The 19,652-nt window shown below is 41.8% G+C and overlaps 1 protein-coding gene across 2 annotated transcripts in view; it reads left to right on the plus strand.

The window, feature by feature from the left end:
• Positions 1 to 19,652, plus strand: part of HMCN1 (hemicentin 1) — a 218,050-nt gene that overhangs the window by 184,217 nt on the left and 14,181 nt on the right. For both annotated transcript variants that reach the window (XM_030031794.2, XM_041128002.1), the window contains exons 81-98: positions 264 to 533; positions 895 to 1,085; positions 1,461 to 1,674; positions 2,251 to 2,385; positions 2,874 to 3,064; positions 3,787 to 3,868; positions 4,678 to 4,947; positions 5,480 to 5,650; positions 5,856 to 6,026; positions 7,098 to 7,268; positions 8,526 to 8,696; positions 10,374 to 10,544; positions 12,546 to 12,716; positions 13,176 to 13,325; positions 13,657 to 13,794; positions 14,116 to 14,237; positions 15,763 to 16,000; positions 17,694 to 17,756. In XM_030031794.2, coding sequence (XP_029887654.1) covers positions 264 to 533; positions 895 to 1,085; positions 1,461 to 1,674; positions 2,251 to 2,385; positions 2,874 to 3,064; positions 3,787 to 3,868; positions 4,678 to 4,947; positions 5,480 to 5,650; positions 5,856 to 6,026; positions 7,098 to 7,268; positions 8,526 to 8,696; positions 10,374 to 10,544; positions 12,546 to 12,716; positions 13,176 to 13,325; positions 13,657 to 13,794; positions 14,116 to 14,237; positions 15,763 to 16,000; positions 17,694 to 17,756 — 3,090 coding nt within the window. The remainder of the gene's footprint in view (positions 1 to 263; positions 534 to 894; positions 1,086 to 1,460; positions 1,675 to 2,250; positions 2,386 to 2,873; positions 3,065 to 3,786; positions 3,869 to 4,677; positions 4,948 to 5,479; positions 5,651 to 5,855; positions 6,027 to 7,097; positions 7,269 to 8,525; positions 8,697 to 10,373; positions 10,545 to 12,545; positions 12,717 to 13,175; positions 13,326 to 13,656; positions 13,795 to 14,115; positions 14,238 to 15,762; positions 16,001 to 17,693; positions 17,757 to 19,652) is intronic.

The raw sequence follows: 19,652 nt of genomic DNA on the forward strand, positions 1-19,652 counted from the left end.
CTTTTAAACTCTTGTAGTGATTTACAGCAAGAAATTTGTGCACGCTTTCTGCTGGTCAAAAGATATTTCTGAGCAATAGAAATGGACCTAATGCTTTCCTATTTGATGTAATGCTGAATAGAGCCCAGGAGGTTTATTCCCTTTAGTTGTCTGTCTACTTTAGGATCAAAGTATGCTTTTAGTATTATTTTCACTAAGAACTGAAGCATTCCATGCTTCTTACAACATCTAATTCTTTTAAAAATTTTCTTAATTCTTTTCAGTTCCTCCTGTTATCAAGTCCCACCTCAAGAAATATGTTGTTCCTGTTGATCAATCTGTCACTCTGCAATGTGAGGCTGAAGGCTACCCTGGGCCAGAGATCAGTTGGCATAAAGATGGACAGCAACTAACGGAGTCCATTAGAAGAAGAATTCTTAGCACTGGTGCTCTGCAGATTGTGTTTGTACAGCCTGGTGACACTGGCCGTTATACATGCATAGCGGCAAACCTGGCAGGGTCCAGCACTTCTAGCATGGAGCTCGCTGTGCACAGTAAGTGGGACTGTATGGAAACAATGTGTGTTATCACAGCATGAACGTGCGGAGGGTAAGGAGCTAGGATGTAAGGGAGAAGTTCAGGAAAATTGTGCTACTTAATGGGTGAGTTTTATTTGGTTGTATTATAAGTCAGTTGCTTGAATTTAGGAAGAATATTACATTTCCTTAACTTGGTTTATACTTTGTTACAAGTATTTCACACATTTCTCTGGCATGCTTAATGGTGGTCATTGATGGAGACAAGAAACAATACAGAAGATCCAGGCAATGATTTCTTTAGTCCAGTATTGTATGCTTTTACAGTAGTTCTTGGATAATACATGGAGGTAAATCTTTTTAATAAACCTTCTCACAGTTCCACCCAAGATTCACAGCACGGATGTGCAGTACACAGTCACGGAGGACTCCCAGGCTGTTCTGTCCTGTGTGGCTGAGGGGATTCCAACACCAACAATAAACTGGAAGAAGGACAATATGCTGTTAACACAGTCAGTAGGAAAATACCGGGCTGTGTCAGATGGAGACCTCATTTTGGACAACGTTGTTGTAAGTTCCCTAAATCTAAGCTATGACTTGACAGGTTTAGCAGTAATAAGACCCTGCTTCTCTTAGTTTTCACCCACTTCTGGATTAGTCTTTGTTTTATTTTGTTTTCTTGTTTTTAATGTTCCAGAGTCTTTATAAATGTTTCATTATCCTTTGAGGAGTAAAATATCTGTGAAGAATTTGTAATGATAAATTCTCAGGAATGGCAAAAAGAAGTGTAGGTCATCTTTCAAATTTAGAGGAAGTGAAAGAGTTCAGATGAGCATTTCTGCTGAATGCTTGCTCCAAACCTTTTGAGGTTCTCTTATTGTTACAGGTGGTAGCATTTTATAGGATGTATGACAACTGAAATTTCCCTAACATGCTTTCTTTCAGCCTGAAGATTCTGGTAGTTACACCTGTATTGCTAACAATGCTGCTGGAGAAGACACACACACTGTCACCCTGATAGTTCATGTACTTCCAGCTTTTACTGAACTGCCCGGAGATATAGCTTTGACTAAAGGAGAACAGCTCAGATTAACTTGCAAAGCAACTGGGATACCTGTACCCAAAATAACATGGACCTTTAACAATAACATCATTCCAGGTGGGTAACACTGGGTCTTACTGGGCATTCTGCTCTAGAGTTGTTTTCCCCCCACATAGCATTGCAATTAGTTTAGGATAAGGAAGGAAAAAAATCTAGAGGGAACAAACTTGTTAGGGAGTGCTTGTGTGAGGAATATCTTCAGTATTATGCAATCACGTCATTAAATTGCCTCTGAAACAAAGCTGTAAGGAAGATAATTAAGAAATTGTTCCTCTTCTGTTGCCAATAATGTAACACTTTAAGAACATTCAGTATCTGATGATATTTACTCAGCATCCAACAACTGATGCTGTTTCTCTTAAATATGAAGAAAACCTCAGCAGTTCATAGAATGCAGATGCACAAAGCTCAAAATTAAGGGACAACTTAAATGAATACATGCATGTGGGCAAATGTCACAGCAGTGACTTTTCTGTGCGTTTCTGAGGTGTCTCAGAAATGAAATGGCACAGTGCCATTGAGCTGTGTTGTTGAATAGCACTCTAATTCAAACAATCTTACAACATCACAGTCACTGAGATGTATACGATTAAGATAACTGAAGTAACCCTTTATTGTGTGTTCTCCCTTCAGCACAATATGATGATGTAAATGGACACAGTGAACTTGTTATTGAAAGAGTATCTAAAGATGACTCTGGTACCTATGTATGTACAGCAGAAAACACAGTTGGCTCAATCAAAGCTATTGGTTTTGTGTATGTCAAAGGTATGTAAAATAACAGTAGTTGTGGTCACTATTGGACAGTTTCACACAGCCATCTGTTTTGATAGTAGAATCATAGAGTCATAGAATGGTTTGGGTTGGAAGGGACCTTAAAGATCATCTAGTTCCACCCCACTGCCATGGGCAGGGACAGCTTGCACTAGACCAGGTTGCTCAAAGCCCCATCCAACCTGGCCTTGAACACTTCCAGAGAGGGGGCATCCACAGCCTCTCTGGGCAACTTGTTCCGGTGTCTTGCCACCCTCACAGTGAAGAATTTTTTCCTAATAACTAATCTAAATCTACCCTCTTTCAGTTTAAAACAGTTACCCCTAGTATTTGTTACCTTGTGTATGGTTAAATGGAAAAAAATTGAAACAGATTGAAATTCACACTTCAGAAAGTCAGAGATGAATGATGCCTACCAGCAATTTCATTAAGGGCATTTTATTTTGACTCTGCTATTTCTCTGCCATCACTTGGTTTTTCAGAGCCTCCGGTCTTCAAAGGGGATTACCACTCTAGCCGAATTGAGCCCTTGGGTGGCAATGCTATATTGAATTGCGAAGTCCGAGGAGATCCACCTCCAACCATCCAGTGGAGCAAAAAAGGAGTTGGCGTTCCGATTAGCAACAGGATCCAACAGCTTAACAATGGTTCTCTTGCTATCTACGGCACTGTAGTGAGTCACTGGTCTGTTATGATGTGTTTCTGCATTGTACTTGATTAATAAAGGTATTCCAGATCATATTATTTTGAAAGAGTGAGGCTAGACATTTAATCCACTTTTGCTTTTACCTTTAACAAATGTTTTAATTCAGACTAGAATTAGACTCAAATTACTGTGACAAAAAAAACCCAGGGGGGGCTATTGTTCTCTTTAATTGTCAGAAAGACTGACTCTACATACTAATCATTGGTGTGTGAAATCCTGGTCATGCCCAATTAAATGGGACTTTTGCTTTTGACCTTAAAAGAGCCTGGGTTCTACCCAGTCAAGTCAGCTGAAAAGCAATTGTGTTCTCCACGTGCAAACTTCTTAGCATCTAAATTCCTAACATGAATGGCAAGACCCATCTTATCCCTATAAACCAATGCCTGTATTTTGGAATGGGGTTAAAAACAGCAGCTCCCTTCAGTTCATTTAAATAAAAAAATTATCCTCAGAATTAAGGAGTTGAAGGAAATAAAAAATGGATTAGTAACAGTAAAAATAATTTACAGTATCAGCTTAATGTTAATAAAAACAAAATGTTGGGATACCCTAGAATCTAACTGGGTGCCTCTTAAGATCCAGTGCATGCCATGTGTTGCAGAAAATTCACCTGCAGGAGGTGCACTGTTAACTGAAACCTTCATTACGTGTTGACAGGTTATATGACTATTTGGTTTTCATTTCTTTAGAATGAAGATGCTGGTGACTACAAGTGCGTGGCTACCAATGATGCTGGTGTGGTGGAACGCAGTCTGACGCTAACACTCCAGAGTAAGACTCAAAGTGATAAGTTTAATGCCGCTAGATTGGAGTGATAACCTACCTTTGGATAGGTGTATGTAGTGCCCATTGAAGTTTTGGAGGTTGGGCAGTGCACTGTAGGTTAAGATTCATCTTGTCTTTCATCATTAATATTTAAGAGTCTAGTCTAAGCTAGCGATTGAGGTCAAAGAGGAGAAGCATATAGAGGGTGATTCAGCTTCATCTTAGAAACCAACTTAGAATGGGGTGAATCACCTTCTGAAAGGGCCCGTTTCTCTCAGTTGACTTGAGAGGATGTCTCTACAACTAGACTGAACTAGACTCTTAACTTTTAAATTAGGTCACTTATGTGAGATGAATCCCAGCTTTCACTGACAGTATTTTATTTTTGGCAGAAATTATATTTTAGAATTATTTTTTTCACTAGTGGTAGAATTTCTGAACATCCCTTTCCTATTACAGCCTCAAGCAGTATGGATCTGTGACTTATGTCTCAGTTGCCTCTGGACATGATTAATAGCATCTTCCTGCAGGTTTTATGAAAAGCAACACATTTTAGCAATAAAGACGACTGTGTGCTCATATAGTCAAGCCTCAATCCCCACTTTGGTTCTAAGATTGCTACATATTAAAAAAAGCCTATCGTTGTCATTTTAACTTGCATATATTTTGACAGTGGAAGATCAACAATAATAATTTTAGTCAAAGTAAACTGACTTAAGAATTTTTTGCCCCCATTCTGACCAGATCTTGAATATTCAATACAATGAAAAAAATGTAGCCATGTGCTATTGCCTAAAGAAACCTTTCTCTTTCAGGTCCTCCAGTCGTTACTGTTGAACCTGTAGAGACAGTTATTGAAGCTGGTGCCACAGCAATGCTGAACTGCCAGGCAAATGGAGAGCCTCCTCCAACCATCAAATGGTCCCGCCAAGGTCATCCAGTTGTGAGCAATGAGAGAGTGACTGTTCTGTCTAACGGCTCCTTGCGTATTGTTGCAGCACAAAAGGAAGATACGTCTGAATATGAGTGTGTAGCAAGGAATCTAATGGGATCTGTTCTTGTTAGAGTACCACTGACTGTCCAGGGTAGGTTCACAAAATATAGGACTGTGACTATCAAACTGGTAGATTACAGCATTAATTGAGATTAATTATGATCAAGATTGTATCTTACCCATATATTATGGATAAGAGATTTTATCTTATCTTCCATATATGCATTATGTATATGTTAAGCCTAATCTGAGATGTCAGTGGGTTTGTTTCATGAAATTTGTTCCATTATGCTCATCCAGCTGTGTGAGACAGATGAGTGTGAAGGATTGAGACACATAAATAACAATGAAGGGGTCTTGAAGTAGATCCCATTCTCAGAACACATATCATAACTTAATTGTACCTCTAAAGAAAAGCATTTAGGAGCATAAGCAGTAACTATTTCAGAGCAGCTGAAGTATTCTCTGAACTGTAGTAAGATATTTCTGCAGTAATGAAGACGTGAAGGGAGTTTGATTTCCAAGTATGGCTTATGAAGTGCATTTTTCACTTTGCTGTATCAATCTATGAGTGTTATAAGCACAAGCACGTTACAAATAGAGCATAATTTTTCTCACTGCAGTGCACGGTGGATTTTCTGATTGGCTTGAATGGCGAGCTTGCAGCGTAACTTGTGGTCAAGGTGTTCAGGAGAGAGTCCGTCAGTGCAACAACCCTCTTCCAGCAAATGGCGGGAGGAGGTGTGAGGGGCCCGATGCAGACATACGCAGCTGCCACAATAAGCCATGTCCAGGTATTTCTTTAATGAATTGATACTTGTAATGTACCTTTTGTTAAGTGCCCTAACAGTGAACCGTTATCACCACGGATCTTCATGACATACTAGTTTTTCTAAGAAGTTAGAATTCATTTTTACTTCTGTGGAAAGGAAGAGGAAATCTCAATAAATACCTTGAAGATATTTTTTAATTAAAACTGTGGGGTTTTCTGTTTCTTAGTGGATGGCAACTGGTCGGAGTGGGGGCTGTGGGAAGAGTGTTCAAAGAGCTGTGGACAAGGCAACAGGACCAGAACCAGAACCTGCAGTAACCCACTAACTCAGCATGGTGGGAAGCCCTGTGATGGCAGTGCTGTGGATTCAGTCATGTGTAATATTAGGCCTTGCCCAGGTAAGAGAAGATTGGGTTAGAATTAGCTGCATAAGGGGCTTTCTGTAGAGATTTCTTCCCCCCCCCCCCCCCATGCAAATTCTCTCAGCTTGTTTCAGATTATTAAATTATAAAAGAATTAAATGCTGAATTTTTTTATATTAACATTGCTTGTAAAGTACTGAATGGCAGTAGTTCTTGGAAACTGAAGTCACAAAAGTAAGTGCAAGGAAAATTTTCAGCAATTTCTCTTTCCCCCACCCCAATAAAAATGTTAATTTTGTATATTTATGTTTTTCAGTGTTTGTTACCCATATGCTCACAGAGTAAAACTCACTACTCTGTCATGCAAAGCCAATGAAAATGAAAAAGCTATTAAAAAACCACGTAAAACATAATAGTTAATAATTTAAGACATTATCAGTATGCTTTTCTCTGTTGTTTTAATTTTCAGCAACATCTTTCTCATAACTAGCTGAATGTTCAGGTTTCCTTCCTGTCTTAGTAGTACTTCCTGCATTTGACAGGTTGTAGTTTATTCATCACCCTTCACTGCTGGCATGTTTCCTTCTATACAATTTTTTTTATATTGATTTTTCCCTTTTTCACTGGCTTTGCTACCACTGCAATGCTAAATGTTCATCCACCATCTAGAGATTAATTTCTCTAGATCTTGGCAACAAAATCGGTTCTGGCTCCTGCTTACTGCTAGCCAATGAAGCTGTGTGCCAGCTTTTAGCTAGCATGCCCCTTCCCCTGCTGAGACCTTCAGCCTAGCACAGGACAGTCAGAGCCAGGTAACTTATGAAAACACCAGATCTGATCAAGTGTTCAGTTCTGTTGTTCCAAGATTGTAGTGAGGTGAAGTGATGTATTCAGAAAACAAAAAGGAAAGAACTGATCTCTCTTCTGGAAACTGTTGATTCATTTTAGCTGTTGCTCAAGGCAAAGGTTTTTTCAAGGGCTTATTCAGAATATTTCATTTATTGATACTGAACAATGTAGCTTTTTTGCCTTAGGCTGTGGAGCTGTAATTTCATGTTAAAGCAGCTGTATAATTGAAACAGTTTTATAGCTGTGCTGCCTTTGCAGTTGATGGTGAGTGGAGTTCTTGGCTGCCATGGGGTCCTTGCAGTGAGACTTGTGGGAAAGGTACTCAGACACGACTGAGGCTCTGCAATAGCCCTCCTCCCTCCCATGATGGATCATACTGTGAGGGGTCTGATGCACAGATGCAGGTTTGCAACAAGAGACGCTGCCCAGGTAACATACGTTTGACACAAAGAGAACAATGACAAACTTGTCATTTCCTTTCCAAATTCTACTTTATATCAAAAGCTTTCCAGTTCTAAAAGTGTAGTCCCTGAAAAAAAAATTCATTTAAGCCTTTTCTTTTCACTGGCCCCTGTCACTATCTTTAGCATCCCTTTATAGACCTAACACATGGTATTTCTTCTCCTATCCTTGTCTCTCTTCCTTTACCCTGCCACTGTGTGAAAGCAGCATTTTAAATCCTTGGCAGTTAAATTACAGGTTTCCTAAACATATCTTTTTTTAAATTTTCCTAGGTTCTGTTATTCATTTATCCTTTTCTTCCACATTTCAATGAGTCCTTCATGACTGGATAGGAAAACTCAAGTATTTGAAATCTGACCTCTGTATCTGGCTGAGTGCAGGGGTAACAAAGGGAAATTTCATGAAATGGAATGTGCAGCAGTTCAGACTAGATCCTTCTAGCTTCACAATCCATTTTGCACGTGCCAGATCCTAAGCTCAGTCCCCACCGTAACTGTGAACTGATAGAAGAGAGAACTGACCCTGCGGTAGTCAAGCAACTGAGGGCTGAATGTTGCACATTTCTCTGGCTTGATGGGCTGCTGATAAGGATGCTGTTGCTTACAGCTAGTTTGTGACTGATCAGCCTCTTCTCAGCCACCAACTCAAGTGCTCACATGGATATACCTGTTTTTAACAGTTTGTGTCACCACATCTTGGGAGATCAAAGGTTATACTATTCAACCGCTCAAACCTGGCTCACATGAGATAATTTAGTAATAACTCCTATAAACAGCTGAGCCGGTAAATCAAAGGTTGGTTAGGAACGGGGGGGAGAAGGTGGTGATGGTTACGTCTTCAGACAGTGCAGCTGCAACTAGATTGGGTTTTGGGGATGGCACTAGTACCAGCCATCTGCCCAGTGTGGTAATTTCAGGGACTACTTTTTATATGGTTTGACTGGCTTACAGATACCTAGAAATATCAGACTCACTGAGCTTGAGGACTGAGTGATCCCTGACCATGATTCTGGTCAGGCTTACAGGTCATTTAAAAGACACGTCATGCTTTTCTCCAGTTTCACTCCTGGAAATCCCTGTGTAGAAATCCCTGTGTAGCTTAGATGTTCTCCAGAGAGAGTCAGTAACATCCTACAGTCAGTTTTACCCTGATGTAACACTGATTTGCTTTGTTATTTCTAATGTCAGAGACTGTAACTGTACCATGCTATGCCTTTCTTGCCAGTGGATGGGAAGTGGACCACATGGAGCAGCTGGAGTGCCTGCACCGTGTCCTGTGGAGGAGGCAGCAGGCAGAGAACGCGCCACTGCTCAGACCCAGCCCCACAGTTTGGGGGCCACAAATGTGAAGGAAACGACATGCAAATTGATTTTTGCAACAGTGATCCTTGTCCGAGTAAGTGCCTTGGGTCAGGCTGCTTGTCCACTGACTGGGTTTGTATGTATGCATGAGAGGAAGGAAGCCTTCCACAAATCACACACTCCCACAGAAATCGGGGGGTCTGAACACAGGCAAGTGGTATTAGCTGCCTGGCAAGAGTGAAAGCATTTCTTCATCAGTCAGCGTGACTGGGACATTTTAAATATTAACTGTTAGGAGCACAAACCAGTAGCAGCTGGTTCATAAGGTCCTGCCACACTGTCAGAGGTCACGCACCTATCTGTGGTGGGTTAACCCTGGCTGGATGCCAGGTACCCACCAAAGCTGTTCTATCACTCCCTGCCCATCAGCTGGACAGGGGAGAGAAAAAATATAACAAAGGGCTCATGGGTCGAGATAAGGACAGGGAGAGATCGTTCACCAATTACTGTCATGGGCAAAACAGACTCAACTTGGGGAAAATTAACTCAATTTATTGCCAATCAACCAGAGCAGGGTAATAAGAAATAAAACCAAATTTCAAAACACCTTCCCTCCACCCCTCCCTTCTTCCTGGGCACAGCTTCACTCCCAAATTCTCTACCTACCCCCCCAGCGGCGCAGGGGGACGGGGAATGGGGGCTGGCGTCAGTTCATCACACGTTATCTCTGCTGCTTCATCCTCTTCAGGGGCAGGATTCATCACATTCTTCCCCTGCTCCATCGTGGGGTCCCTCCCACGGGAGACAGTCCTCCACGAACTTCTCCAACGTGGGTCCTTCCCACGGGCTGCAGTTCTTCATGAACTGCTCCAGCGTGGGTCCCTTCCATGGGGCCACAGGTCCTGCCAGAAAACCTGCTCCAGCGCGGGCTTCCCACGGGGTCACAGCCTCCTTCGGGCACCCACCTGCTCCGGCGTGGGGTCCTCCCCAGGCTGCAGGTGGATATCTGCTCCACCGTGGACCTCCCTGGGCTGCAAGGGGACAGCCTGCCTCACCATGGTCTTCCCCATGGGCTGCAGGGGAATCTCTGCTCTGGTGCCTGGAGCACCTCCTCCCCCTCCTTCTTCGCTGACCTGGGGGTCTGCAGGGTTGTTTCCCCTACATGTTCTCACTCCTCTCTCCGGCTGCGGTTTCTTTGTGCCCTGCAACTTTTTTTTCCTTCTTAAATCTGTTATCCCAGAGGCACTACCACTAGTGCTGATTGGCTCAGCCTTGGCTGGCGGTGGGTCCATCTTAGAGCCAGCTGGTATTGGCTCTGTTGGACACAGGGGAAGCTTCCAGCAGCTTCTTACAGAAGCCACCCCTGTGACACCCCCCCACTAACAAAACCTTGCCACACAAACCCAATACATTCCAACTATGTCCCCTCCCGTGGTGGCAGCGGTGTTAAAACTGTCCTGTCAGAAAGTACTGCAAAGTGATTCTCTCATATCTCACAGTAAAGTGTAGTGACTCATTTGGTTAATAATATGTGTTGCGTACTTTTCCTATAACTGACAGTGTTCTGGAGTTGGTTAATATGCTCTGAGAAGTCACTGAATGCTGGACAAAATAACTTCCTTAGATCTTTAATCGTCTGGGGGTTTTATTTTTATTTTGGGAAAAGAAATTTAAAAGTTACTCTCCAATAGGAATATTTTCCTAGCTTGACTGTCTGGTTTTAAGTATCTGTTATTAAGAGGAAGACATAAAATCTGACTTATTTTTACAGTTCATGGCAACTGGGGCCCATGGAGTAGTTGGGGAACTTGTAGCCGAACGTGCAACGGAGGCCAGATGAGGCGATACCGGACCTGTGACAATCCTCGTCCTGCCAGCGGTGGAAGGGCATGCGCAGGGGCTGACATGCAGATCCAGAGATGCAGCACTGAACTGTGCCCTGGTGAGTGCTCAGACTAACAGAGAAATTAAATGCAGCTTTCCCTGGAAGACTTCAGGGTATACATAACATATGTGAGATTTTCATATTATGAAAGGAATGTAGGACATTCCTGTAATTACTTGCCATTTCATACAATCTAATGATCCACTCTCACTTTTCCTTTAAATGACTGTCACCTTACAAGGATTTCCCCCTTTACATGTTAGATTTTCCCCAAATGAGGTGGACTAATTCAAAACAGGAAATAGCATATGAAAATCTGTCCTACAGCTAATAATTCTACTTAGTTTTTACAGTAAATACAGTTTATGAGGCTCCCAGTGAACTCTCATAATATATTCCAGGAGCAGGGAAAAATGCTCAGCTCAAATGCTGTAAAATGATAATCAAAGCAGTCAATTGATTTATTGACAATACATAATAACTAAGGGGCAATCAGTGAACTTACACATTCAGGATCAGTATCAGCAATACGGAAGATAAACCACAATGCTAGAGACACCTACAAATTTCTGAACACCCTTCTATAACTCATCCCAGAAAGGGATTATTATTATTGTTGTTATTATTATTATTATAGTATTATTAATTCTAATATAATAAAAAATAAATCATTAAATCCCTCCTCTATGCGCGCCCCTTTACACACCCTCCTCCTGTGGGAGATGCACAACTTTATGCACACCTGTGCCACATGCATGCTGACCTACATGCTGGTAACAAAGCCCCTGATGAGGCCACATCCGCACACCCCAGGTGTAGGCCCCTGCTTGCCGCACCCCATAGCGTCAGCCTCTGCGAGCTGGATACCTGCTGCTCGTGGTGTGCGAGGACAATTCTCCATCAGGTCTCAATGGAGGTTACAGTGTCAAGTCCAGTCTGACTGTTCTGTGTTTACCCTCCTCTTGCTTGGGTTTATCCTGCCCAATCACAAACTTTCATGCTGCTTTTATAATTCTTTTCAGTTCCCTTGTTACTGTTATTTTGGCTAATGGTTGTCTTAAGCAAAGTTTTAATTGTTACTTTCCTCTTACCATTGCTAGTTTTGGGCAAATATCGTATCAGATCAGGCATTTCCAGATTACTCTGTTCAATGTCCAGTCATGGTCCTATTGTATCACCTGTTATCGAGGCTGTGCAGACTCCCACACGTGTAGTTCAAGCCAACTCTGATTGACCTCTTGTAGAGTGTTTGGCTAGATAGAACATGTGTTCCTAATTTGCAAGATTTATGTTTTGTTTGGTTTCTTGTACTCTTCCATCAGTTTTATACCCATGCAACCTCAGATATTTTCTCTGTAGGAGTAAAAGCACTCAAAGCTCTAGACAGATAGGTTGTCTCTAGTGATAGGCTACCAAAAAGTATGACAGGAGATTCTGAACATTGACAGCTGTTCTTTATCAACTGGTTTGTGATGGGTCTGCATGCATGTGACAATGTTTTTTCAGTTTTGAAACCGGTTTCTGTGGAGCCTGATACTTTCAGGTAACAGACACAGAGACTGGCAGGGGCATCTCTGCAGAACCTCCTGGGGGGTGTGGCTGGCAGAAGTCCCAAACACCAGCTGAGCAAATTAGCTGCACACTGGACCTCTGTGTGCCACCCTTAGGGAGGACTTGCATGATTGTGCGGAGTGACACATGTAGTTTATACCGTACAAAGCTTCCCTGGTCACCCATGAAGTGGTACCTCTTCAACATGACTTAGGGAAGAATTTTATGTAGCTCTTGCTAAATCCCCAACCATTATACTGGAAACATCCCCTGGAGGAGACTCCTTGTTTCTGGTACAGCTGATAGACAAACAAAATTTTGAAGGTGGTGTGTTTCTGACGGGAGGAGTGTTCATACCTGCCCATTAAGGTGTTTTTGTCATCCATTGAGATATTTCTTTTCTCTAACACATTGGTTCCATCAAAAAGGAATGACACTAAAGCATCACTGGTGCAGCCTGACAACTTTAAAATGAAAAGTCGCTTTCTTCATTCTTTGTATCTTCAGTGGATGGAAACTGGGGGCAGTGGCAAACATGGAGCCAGTGCTCTGCCTCTTGTGGAGGAGGAGAGCAGACCCGAATACGCCTGTGCAGCAATCCAGCCCCGTTAAATCATGGACGTCCTTGTCCTGGAGACTCCTCCCAAATATCCAGGTGTAACACCCAAGCATGTCCTGGTGAGTTAATTTACAGCCTGCACGCAATGATAACATGGCGAAAGCCTGTGGCACTCCTGATTTGACCGGTACTCTCCCATGTCTTGGCCAGTTGACGAAGTAATTTAATTTTTTTGGCTTAAATCTCCCCTGCAACTTCAGCTGAATAAATTTTTTGTTAACCTGCTACACAGCACTAGAGTATGCTGTTAAACAGTTGTCACTTTTCAGACAGGGGTGAGTGCATAAGGCGATTCCCATGTTACTGTGCATGTATCAGACCACATATGTACAGCATCCTGTTGTTTGCAGGTTGCGAGCTTTACTTTTGCAAATAAAGTAGTAATATACGCAGAAGTATCCTTACTTCTTAAAATGCTGGACAATATTTCTCAATTTTCTCTCCCCCAAAATATCAGACCGTAGAGTTTTCACATGGGCCTTTTTTTTTTTCCTTTCTCCCTTCCCTCCCCTGCACAGGTGGGCCTTCACGTGCCAAAGGCAGCATCATTGGAAACATTAATGATATTGAATTTGGAATTGCTTTCCTGAATACCACAGTAACAGACAGTCCTGACTCTGAAACTAGAGTAATACAAGCAAAGATTACAAACGTCCCTCGGAGCCTTGGTAGGCTTTTTATTACTTTTTATCACCTTTTTCCTTGACCCAGGCTGAATTCTGTGCAATGCCAATTTTCAGCACTTCATTTCATTAAGTGTCACTGAAGAAACTGATCTAAACTTTCCATAGACAGAGAGAGGAAAAGGGAATCTTCAATATTTACTTCTAGTACATTAATATTTGTAAAATGGTTCCTCTGAATATAGCAATATCTATTTTTGCTGGTTTAAATATTAAGGGTTACACTAGTGTTAGGTCTTCATATTTAACTCCTACAGATGTGGGTCGCGTGATGTTAGGAAAAAAACTCTCCAATGTTATGTTGCATTTCTTTCAGGTCCAGCGATGAGAAAGCTTGTTTCTATACTCAGCCCAGTTTATTGGACAACTGCAAAAGAAATTGGAGAAGCAATGAATGGTTTTACGCTCACTGATGCAGTCTTCAAGAGAGAAACTCAAGTGGAGTTTGCCACTGGTTCGTTACCTGTGATATACCATCTCTTTCTGTTTCCAATAAGCTTGATAGATACTGCAGTTCTTAAAAAATAGCACAATAACTGTTGCTGAATTTTGAGTCTTGTGCTTACACCAATATTTCTGAATGACTATGGCTTTCTGAGGCTTAAATACAGGTTTTAGAGCTGTGATTTGAAAAATGTGAAGTTTTTTATTATAGGCATGGTATGCCTTATAAAAATGAGTATAAAATAACTGGTCAAGGGATCCCAGTTCAGATACTGTGTGGCTAACATGAGTCTCTGGTTAAGATAAATCAATGTGCTGTTAAAATTCATAGGTGAGGTTCTGCGAATGACTCATATTGCCCGGGGCTTGGATTCGGATGGAGCCTTGCTGCTGGATGTTGTTGTGAGTGGCCACGTGCTGCAGCTGCGGTCAGTAGCTGATGTTGACGTGAAGGTAAAGCTGCTCGAGTTACCACCCCCTTCTCTCATTGATACATACTTCACCTCTCATCTATGTCCAAGCAGTAGACACTGAGGCCTGAAAACTGTTTTATAGTATGTGACTTATTCTGTGCCTGGTTTAACTGACAGATGTTCACATTGCCTTTAAAAACAAGAACTTGTCATTGGGAAGGTAGTACGGGTCACTCAAGGTTTTTAGATGTTGGAAGGTAGTGTTGAGAAGTGTCTTTGGAGCTAGTTATCACAGGCAGGCATGTCAGGTGTTGCTTTCAATAGAGCTATAAAGGTGCATCTTAAACCTGTCTGACATTTTGCCTTCCCTGAGGATGACACCAGCTCTCTTATACCATGGCACCTTGCAAAAATTTCTCAATATTACTGATGATTCATTTGCAGCTACAATTACACATAGTCTGGCAGAGAAACATTCCTGTGGCTGATGAAGTTGCAAAGACAGGGGATTAACAGATTCTGAATCGGATTGCAACACAGGGTGTGGTGTTATCGTGGACACTGTCATGATGCTGTTAATGATGTGCTCCTTTCTCTGCTATAGCATCAAAACTTTCTCTTGTGGAGATATCTATTATGGCAAACAGTCCTATTATGCAATTCATCTGAAATGTTTTGCAGAATTTGCTTTTTCAAAGAATGACACTTCTCTATGAACTTTTTCAGGAATGATTAGAGAGGGCAGTTTGCATGATAGTATGGCAAAAGGTTATAATCTCACTACTGAATTGCTCTGCCTGTTGGTTCTTGGAGATACTCTCTACTGCTCCTAGTAAGATAGTTTCTATCACTGACGTTGTACTCCTGATAGAAAGATGGAGTTCAAAGGAACTGTTTTTCTAGCTTTTTGGTTTACTGTATCACATGACAAACATTTTGCTTAATACAATATGTGGTATTAAAGTTTTGGTTTAAAACCAGGTGCTTGATAATTTGTTTTACTGTACAAGAAAGAATATTCTTTACCATTGTTTCTATAAAGGTGGTAATTAGTTAGTGGTAGGTAACCAGTGAAATTGTTTTAATATGTTAATCCCACAGTACAATAAATATACATGAAGTTCTTGATATTTCAATACACTGCAATATGTAGCATGTCCAATATTTATACCTTTTTTCAGTGGCAGAATTTTTCTCTACTGATTGTTTATTTAGCACATGTTGTCAGCATCTGACTTAGAAACACAAAAAATATTTAGACCTCAAAAGATTGTTACAGAACAATAAGATCATTTTCAGATTTTGGAAATGCTCTGCTGAGGCCCCTGTCATCAGGTTCCTCAGTACCACAGCCTGTTACTTATTTGAAGAAATGTACCAGATGCTGTTAAGATTCAACGGTTAAAATAAGAGTAAAAAAGGCATGTGTTGTGTGAAATATGATATGTTCAGCTGTTAAGAAAAAAAAATGTTTCTTGGAATACATCTCATACCACTTTAAAATACAAAGACCACAGTGGTGTTGGCTGTACTCAATGGCTGATGCCTGAATTTTGCTGTTTCAGGATTATACAGAAGACTACATTCAAACTGGTCCTGGGCAACTGTATGCCCATTCTACTCGTCTCTTCACTATAGATGGAGTTAGTGTTCCCTATACATGGAACCACACTATCACCTATGATTACACTAAAGGAAAGATGCCTTTCTTGGTGGAAACACTCCATGCTTCCTCTATTACAACAGAGTACAACCCACTGGAAGAAACTATGGCTTTTAAAATCCACGCTTCTATAGCAAAAGGTATTGTACTAATCTTTCACAAAAATAAAACAATGGAAACATAATATCCTATCTTCCTAAAATTCATTACCTGTATTCTCAAAAGCCAGTTATGGCCTTGAAAGAGGAAATTCTGTGAAACTTGGGTAATTTTATTGTAGATCCTGGGACCTACGTGTCTTGTTAACATACCCATAGACTAATACGTAAAAGCTGTTGCAGTTTGCACTTACTCTTCACCTGTAGTTCTCATCGATGATGTACGTCTGCATTTGCTGATGCTGCTATTAGCATCACCAGTAGCTTCAGGTAGCCAGCCTAAAATATTTCTCCATTTCCTTGCATGTACCTTTCATTCTCTAAAATGAAATTACTGTCGCTTTTGTGTGTGGTCAAGCATTGGTGGGTTTTTATGTTTGGGTTTGTTTTTTACATAGCTGTTGAGAAAAAGGATTGTGAATCTTCTTCTCACAGCAAAAACCACATAAACATAAGTAAGGTAGTAATGAGGTAGAAGAACATTCAAAATTCAACACTAAATGGGTAAAATGTCCTAAGTCATTCCTCAGATTGAACTTCTCTGGAATTATTTGGCATATACAGAAAATATGATGCTGAGCTGCAGCTTGAAAACTTTACTGGTACTTTATGGATACATTTTTTAAGGCCAGATATGAATGGTGCACAGTTATGCAGTGCTGTGTAGACACATGCTTATGTACAGTCTGTAAATTTCCTGACTCCTAACACAGAGGTGGCAAGCTAGTAGCTCCATCATCTGTTGTACTGTGCCTTAGCATTACTAACTGCTGCCTTTTACATAAGTGATCTTAAGGAGTAGGGCATATATTTGTGTAAGTGGGTTTTCCTTTGAGAAGTCATAATTGGTTGGCTTTTTTTACATAGTAGAGAAAGAACTGAGGTTTGAAAGTAAATGAAAGAGTGGGATTGCCCATCTCAGTCTTTCTTTTCAATAACAACATTCTAAATGAAGTAAAATAATTATCTTCCCACTTGCCAGGCTATGAACTGATTGTGCAATTTGGAAACCAAATAAGATTATTTTTTCTGTTTTAAAAAGAGGTCTGATAAAAGGAAGTCTCCAGATCAAGTTATGCCTATGCATAAATCTGGCCAGACCTTTACTGAACTTGCATTTATTTCCTCCAACAATTAATATACTGCTTTTTTAAAAATTTCATATTCGTTGAATCAATTTTCAAGCAGCAAAATTTATGTGGTCTTTGAGCAGTCTCTACCGGAGTTTTCCATTACAGTTCATAGTACGCACTTGTGTTCTTCTACAGTGACTTCTCACAGTCTATGACATGGTGATTTGTTTGGTTTGGGTTTATTTCCCTCCTTTTACATGAAGTGAAACTGAATGGTCTTTGTTCTTTTAATAAGGAAAACTTTATGGAGGAACACTGCAGGATGTATTAGGCTGGGATGCAACTTGCAGTCACTCTGAGGGAAACCCCCCACCGGTTTAATATTTTTCAAAACAGCAAAAACCATGTACTACTGACTTTTACTGCCCAAGTAGAAAAACCACTGAAGTCTAGATTTTTAAAAGTTTCTATTTTAGTGTCCAAGTGTAATAAATATTTTATAAATAGCTGGGCTGCAAGTCTTAATGTTAAAGGGTTTTTTAAAAGTAATAAAATGGCCATATTTTCACCCACAAGTAACATATGCTTCCTTTACCATACAGGAGATCGTAGCAATCAGTGCCCTGCTGGGTTTGGTTTGGACTCCACTGGGCCTTACTGTTCAGGTAATGATGTGAAAAGGGTAGTGTGTAATCATAGACTCATAGAATGGTTTGAGTTGGAAGGGACCTTTAAAGCTCATCCAGTTCCACCCCACTGCCACAGGGAGGGACATTTTCACTAGATCAGGTTGCTGAAAGCCCTGTCCAACCTGAGCTTGAACACTTCCAGGGAGGGGGCATTCACAGCTTCTCTGGACAACCTGTTCCAGTGTCTCGCCACCCTCATCATAAAATATTTAGTATTATTTCCAATCTATATCTACCCTCTTTTAGTTTAAAACTGTTACCCCTTGTCCTGGCCCTTCACCAGGTCGCCTACAGGGCCTGGTAAAAATTCTCTCCGTATTTCTTATAAGCCCTCTTTATATACTGAAAGGCTGCAATAAGGTCTCCCCAGATCCTTCTTTTCCCCAGGCTAAACAACCCCAACTCTCTCAGCCTTTGTCCATAGCAGAGGTGTTCCAGCCCTCTGACCATTTCCATGGCCTCCTCTGGAGCTGCTCTAAGAGGCCCATGTCTGTCTTGTGCTGGGGGCCCCAGAGCTGGATGCAGTACTCAACCACATCACCTTTATCTAGAGTTTCAAAGCATGCAGTGCATACTTCAAAAAGTGTAAGTTACCTTTGATGAAAGGGTGTGGATCCAAAGCCAGGTGAAGACTTCACTTCTGTACTCATCTAGAACAGAAGTAGTGCCCAGACAGCTTTTCATCAGTACCCCAGGTACAACGGGGGGACACTGAGCCACAGGATCTGCTGAGCCTGCAAAGTAGTGAAGCACTCACATGATCTGTGTGGAGGGAAGGATGAATGTTGGCAACCTAGACAACTGCGCACAAGTTCCTGCTTGGGGGATGGAGATCAAGAGAAGGTTATAAGCGTTTTAGCTGTTGACTGAGTCACATTTGTTTTAGGGAACAATCGTCTGATATAATTTTGTGGACTTATTTCATTGCCCCTTGAAAGCTTACAAATTAAAGAAATTCTACAAGAAACAAACATTACACTATCCAAAAGGTTTAAAACGAGGAAAACTGAAAATAAGGTCGCTAAAACAATTTTCCACTGTCGTGGTTTCAGCCCAGCCAGTAACAAAGCACCACGCAGCCGCTCTCTCACTCCCTGCCCCCCCCACCCCAGCCACGGTGGGATGAGGAGAAAATATAAAGGCAGGCTCGTGGGTCGAGATAAGGACTGGAAGGGATCACTCACCACTTATGGTCACTGGCAAAAGACAGGCGCAACTTGGGGAAGAAACAAAACCAATTTAATTTACTACAAGTCAAAACAAAACAAGGATATTAGGAAGTAAAACCAAACCTTGGAACACCTTCCTCCACCCCTCCCTCCTTCCTGGCTCAACCCCACTCCTGGTTCTCTCTCCCTCCTCGCAGGGGAACAGGGGATGGGGGTTGGGGTCAGTTCATCACAGTTGTCTCTGCCGCTCCTTCCTCCTCAGCGGGAGGACTGCTCACTCGTCCCCTGCTCCAGCGTGGGGTCCCTCCCACAGGAGACAGTCCTTCACGAACTTCTCCAGCGTGAGTCCTTTTCTGCCGGCTGCAGTTCCTCACAAACTTCCCTGGCGTGCATCCTTTCTGCGGGCTTCTGCTCTTCCTGAACTTCTCTGGCGTGGGTCCTTTCTGCGGGCCGATCTTCAGTCACACGCTGCTCCAGCGCGGGCTCTCCCATGGAGTCACAGCCATCTTGGGGGGCCTCCGCTCCCCTCCACGGGCCGGGGGGGGACGACAGCCTGCCATCTCACCACGGGCTGTGGGGGCATCCACCTCCTCAGGCGCACCTCCTTCCTCACGGACCTCGGTATCTGCAGAGGTGTTCCTCTCGCATTCCAATCCCCCTCCTCACTGCAGGTTCCCCTTCTCAAATCTGTTCTCCCAGAGGC

This window comes from Aquila chrysaetos, chromosome 12 (genome assembly GCF_900496995.4).
Source record: "Aquila chrysaetos chrysaetos chromosome 12, bAquChr1.4, whole genome shotgun sequence".
Taxonomy (NCBI): Eukaryota; Metazoa; Chordata; class Aves; order Accipitriformes; family Accipitridae; genus Aquila; species Aquila chrysaetos.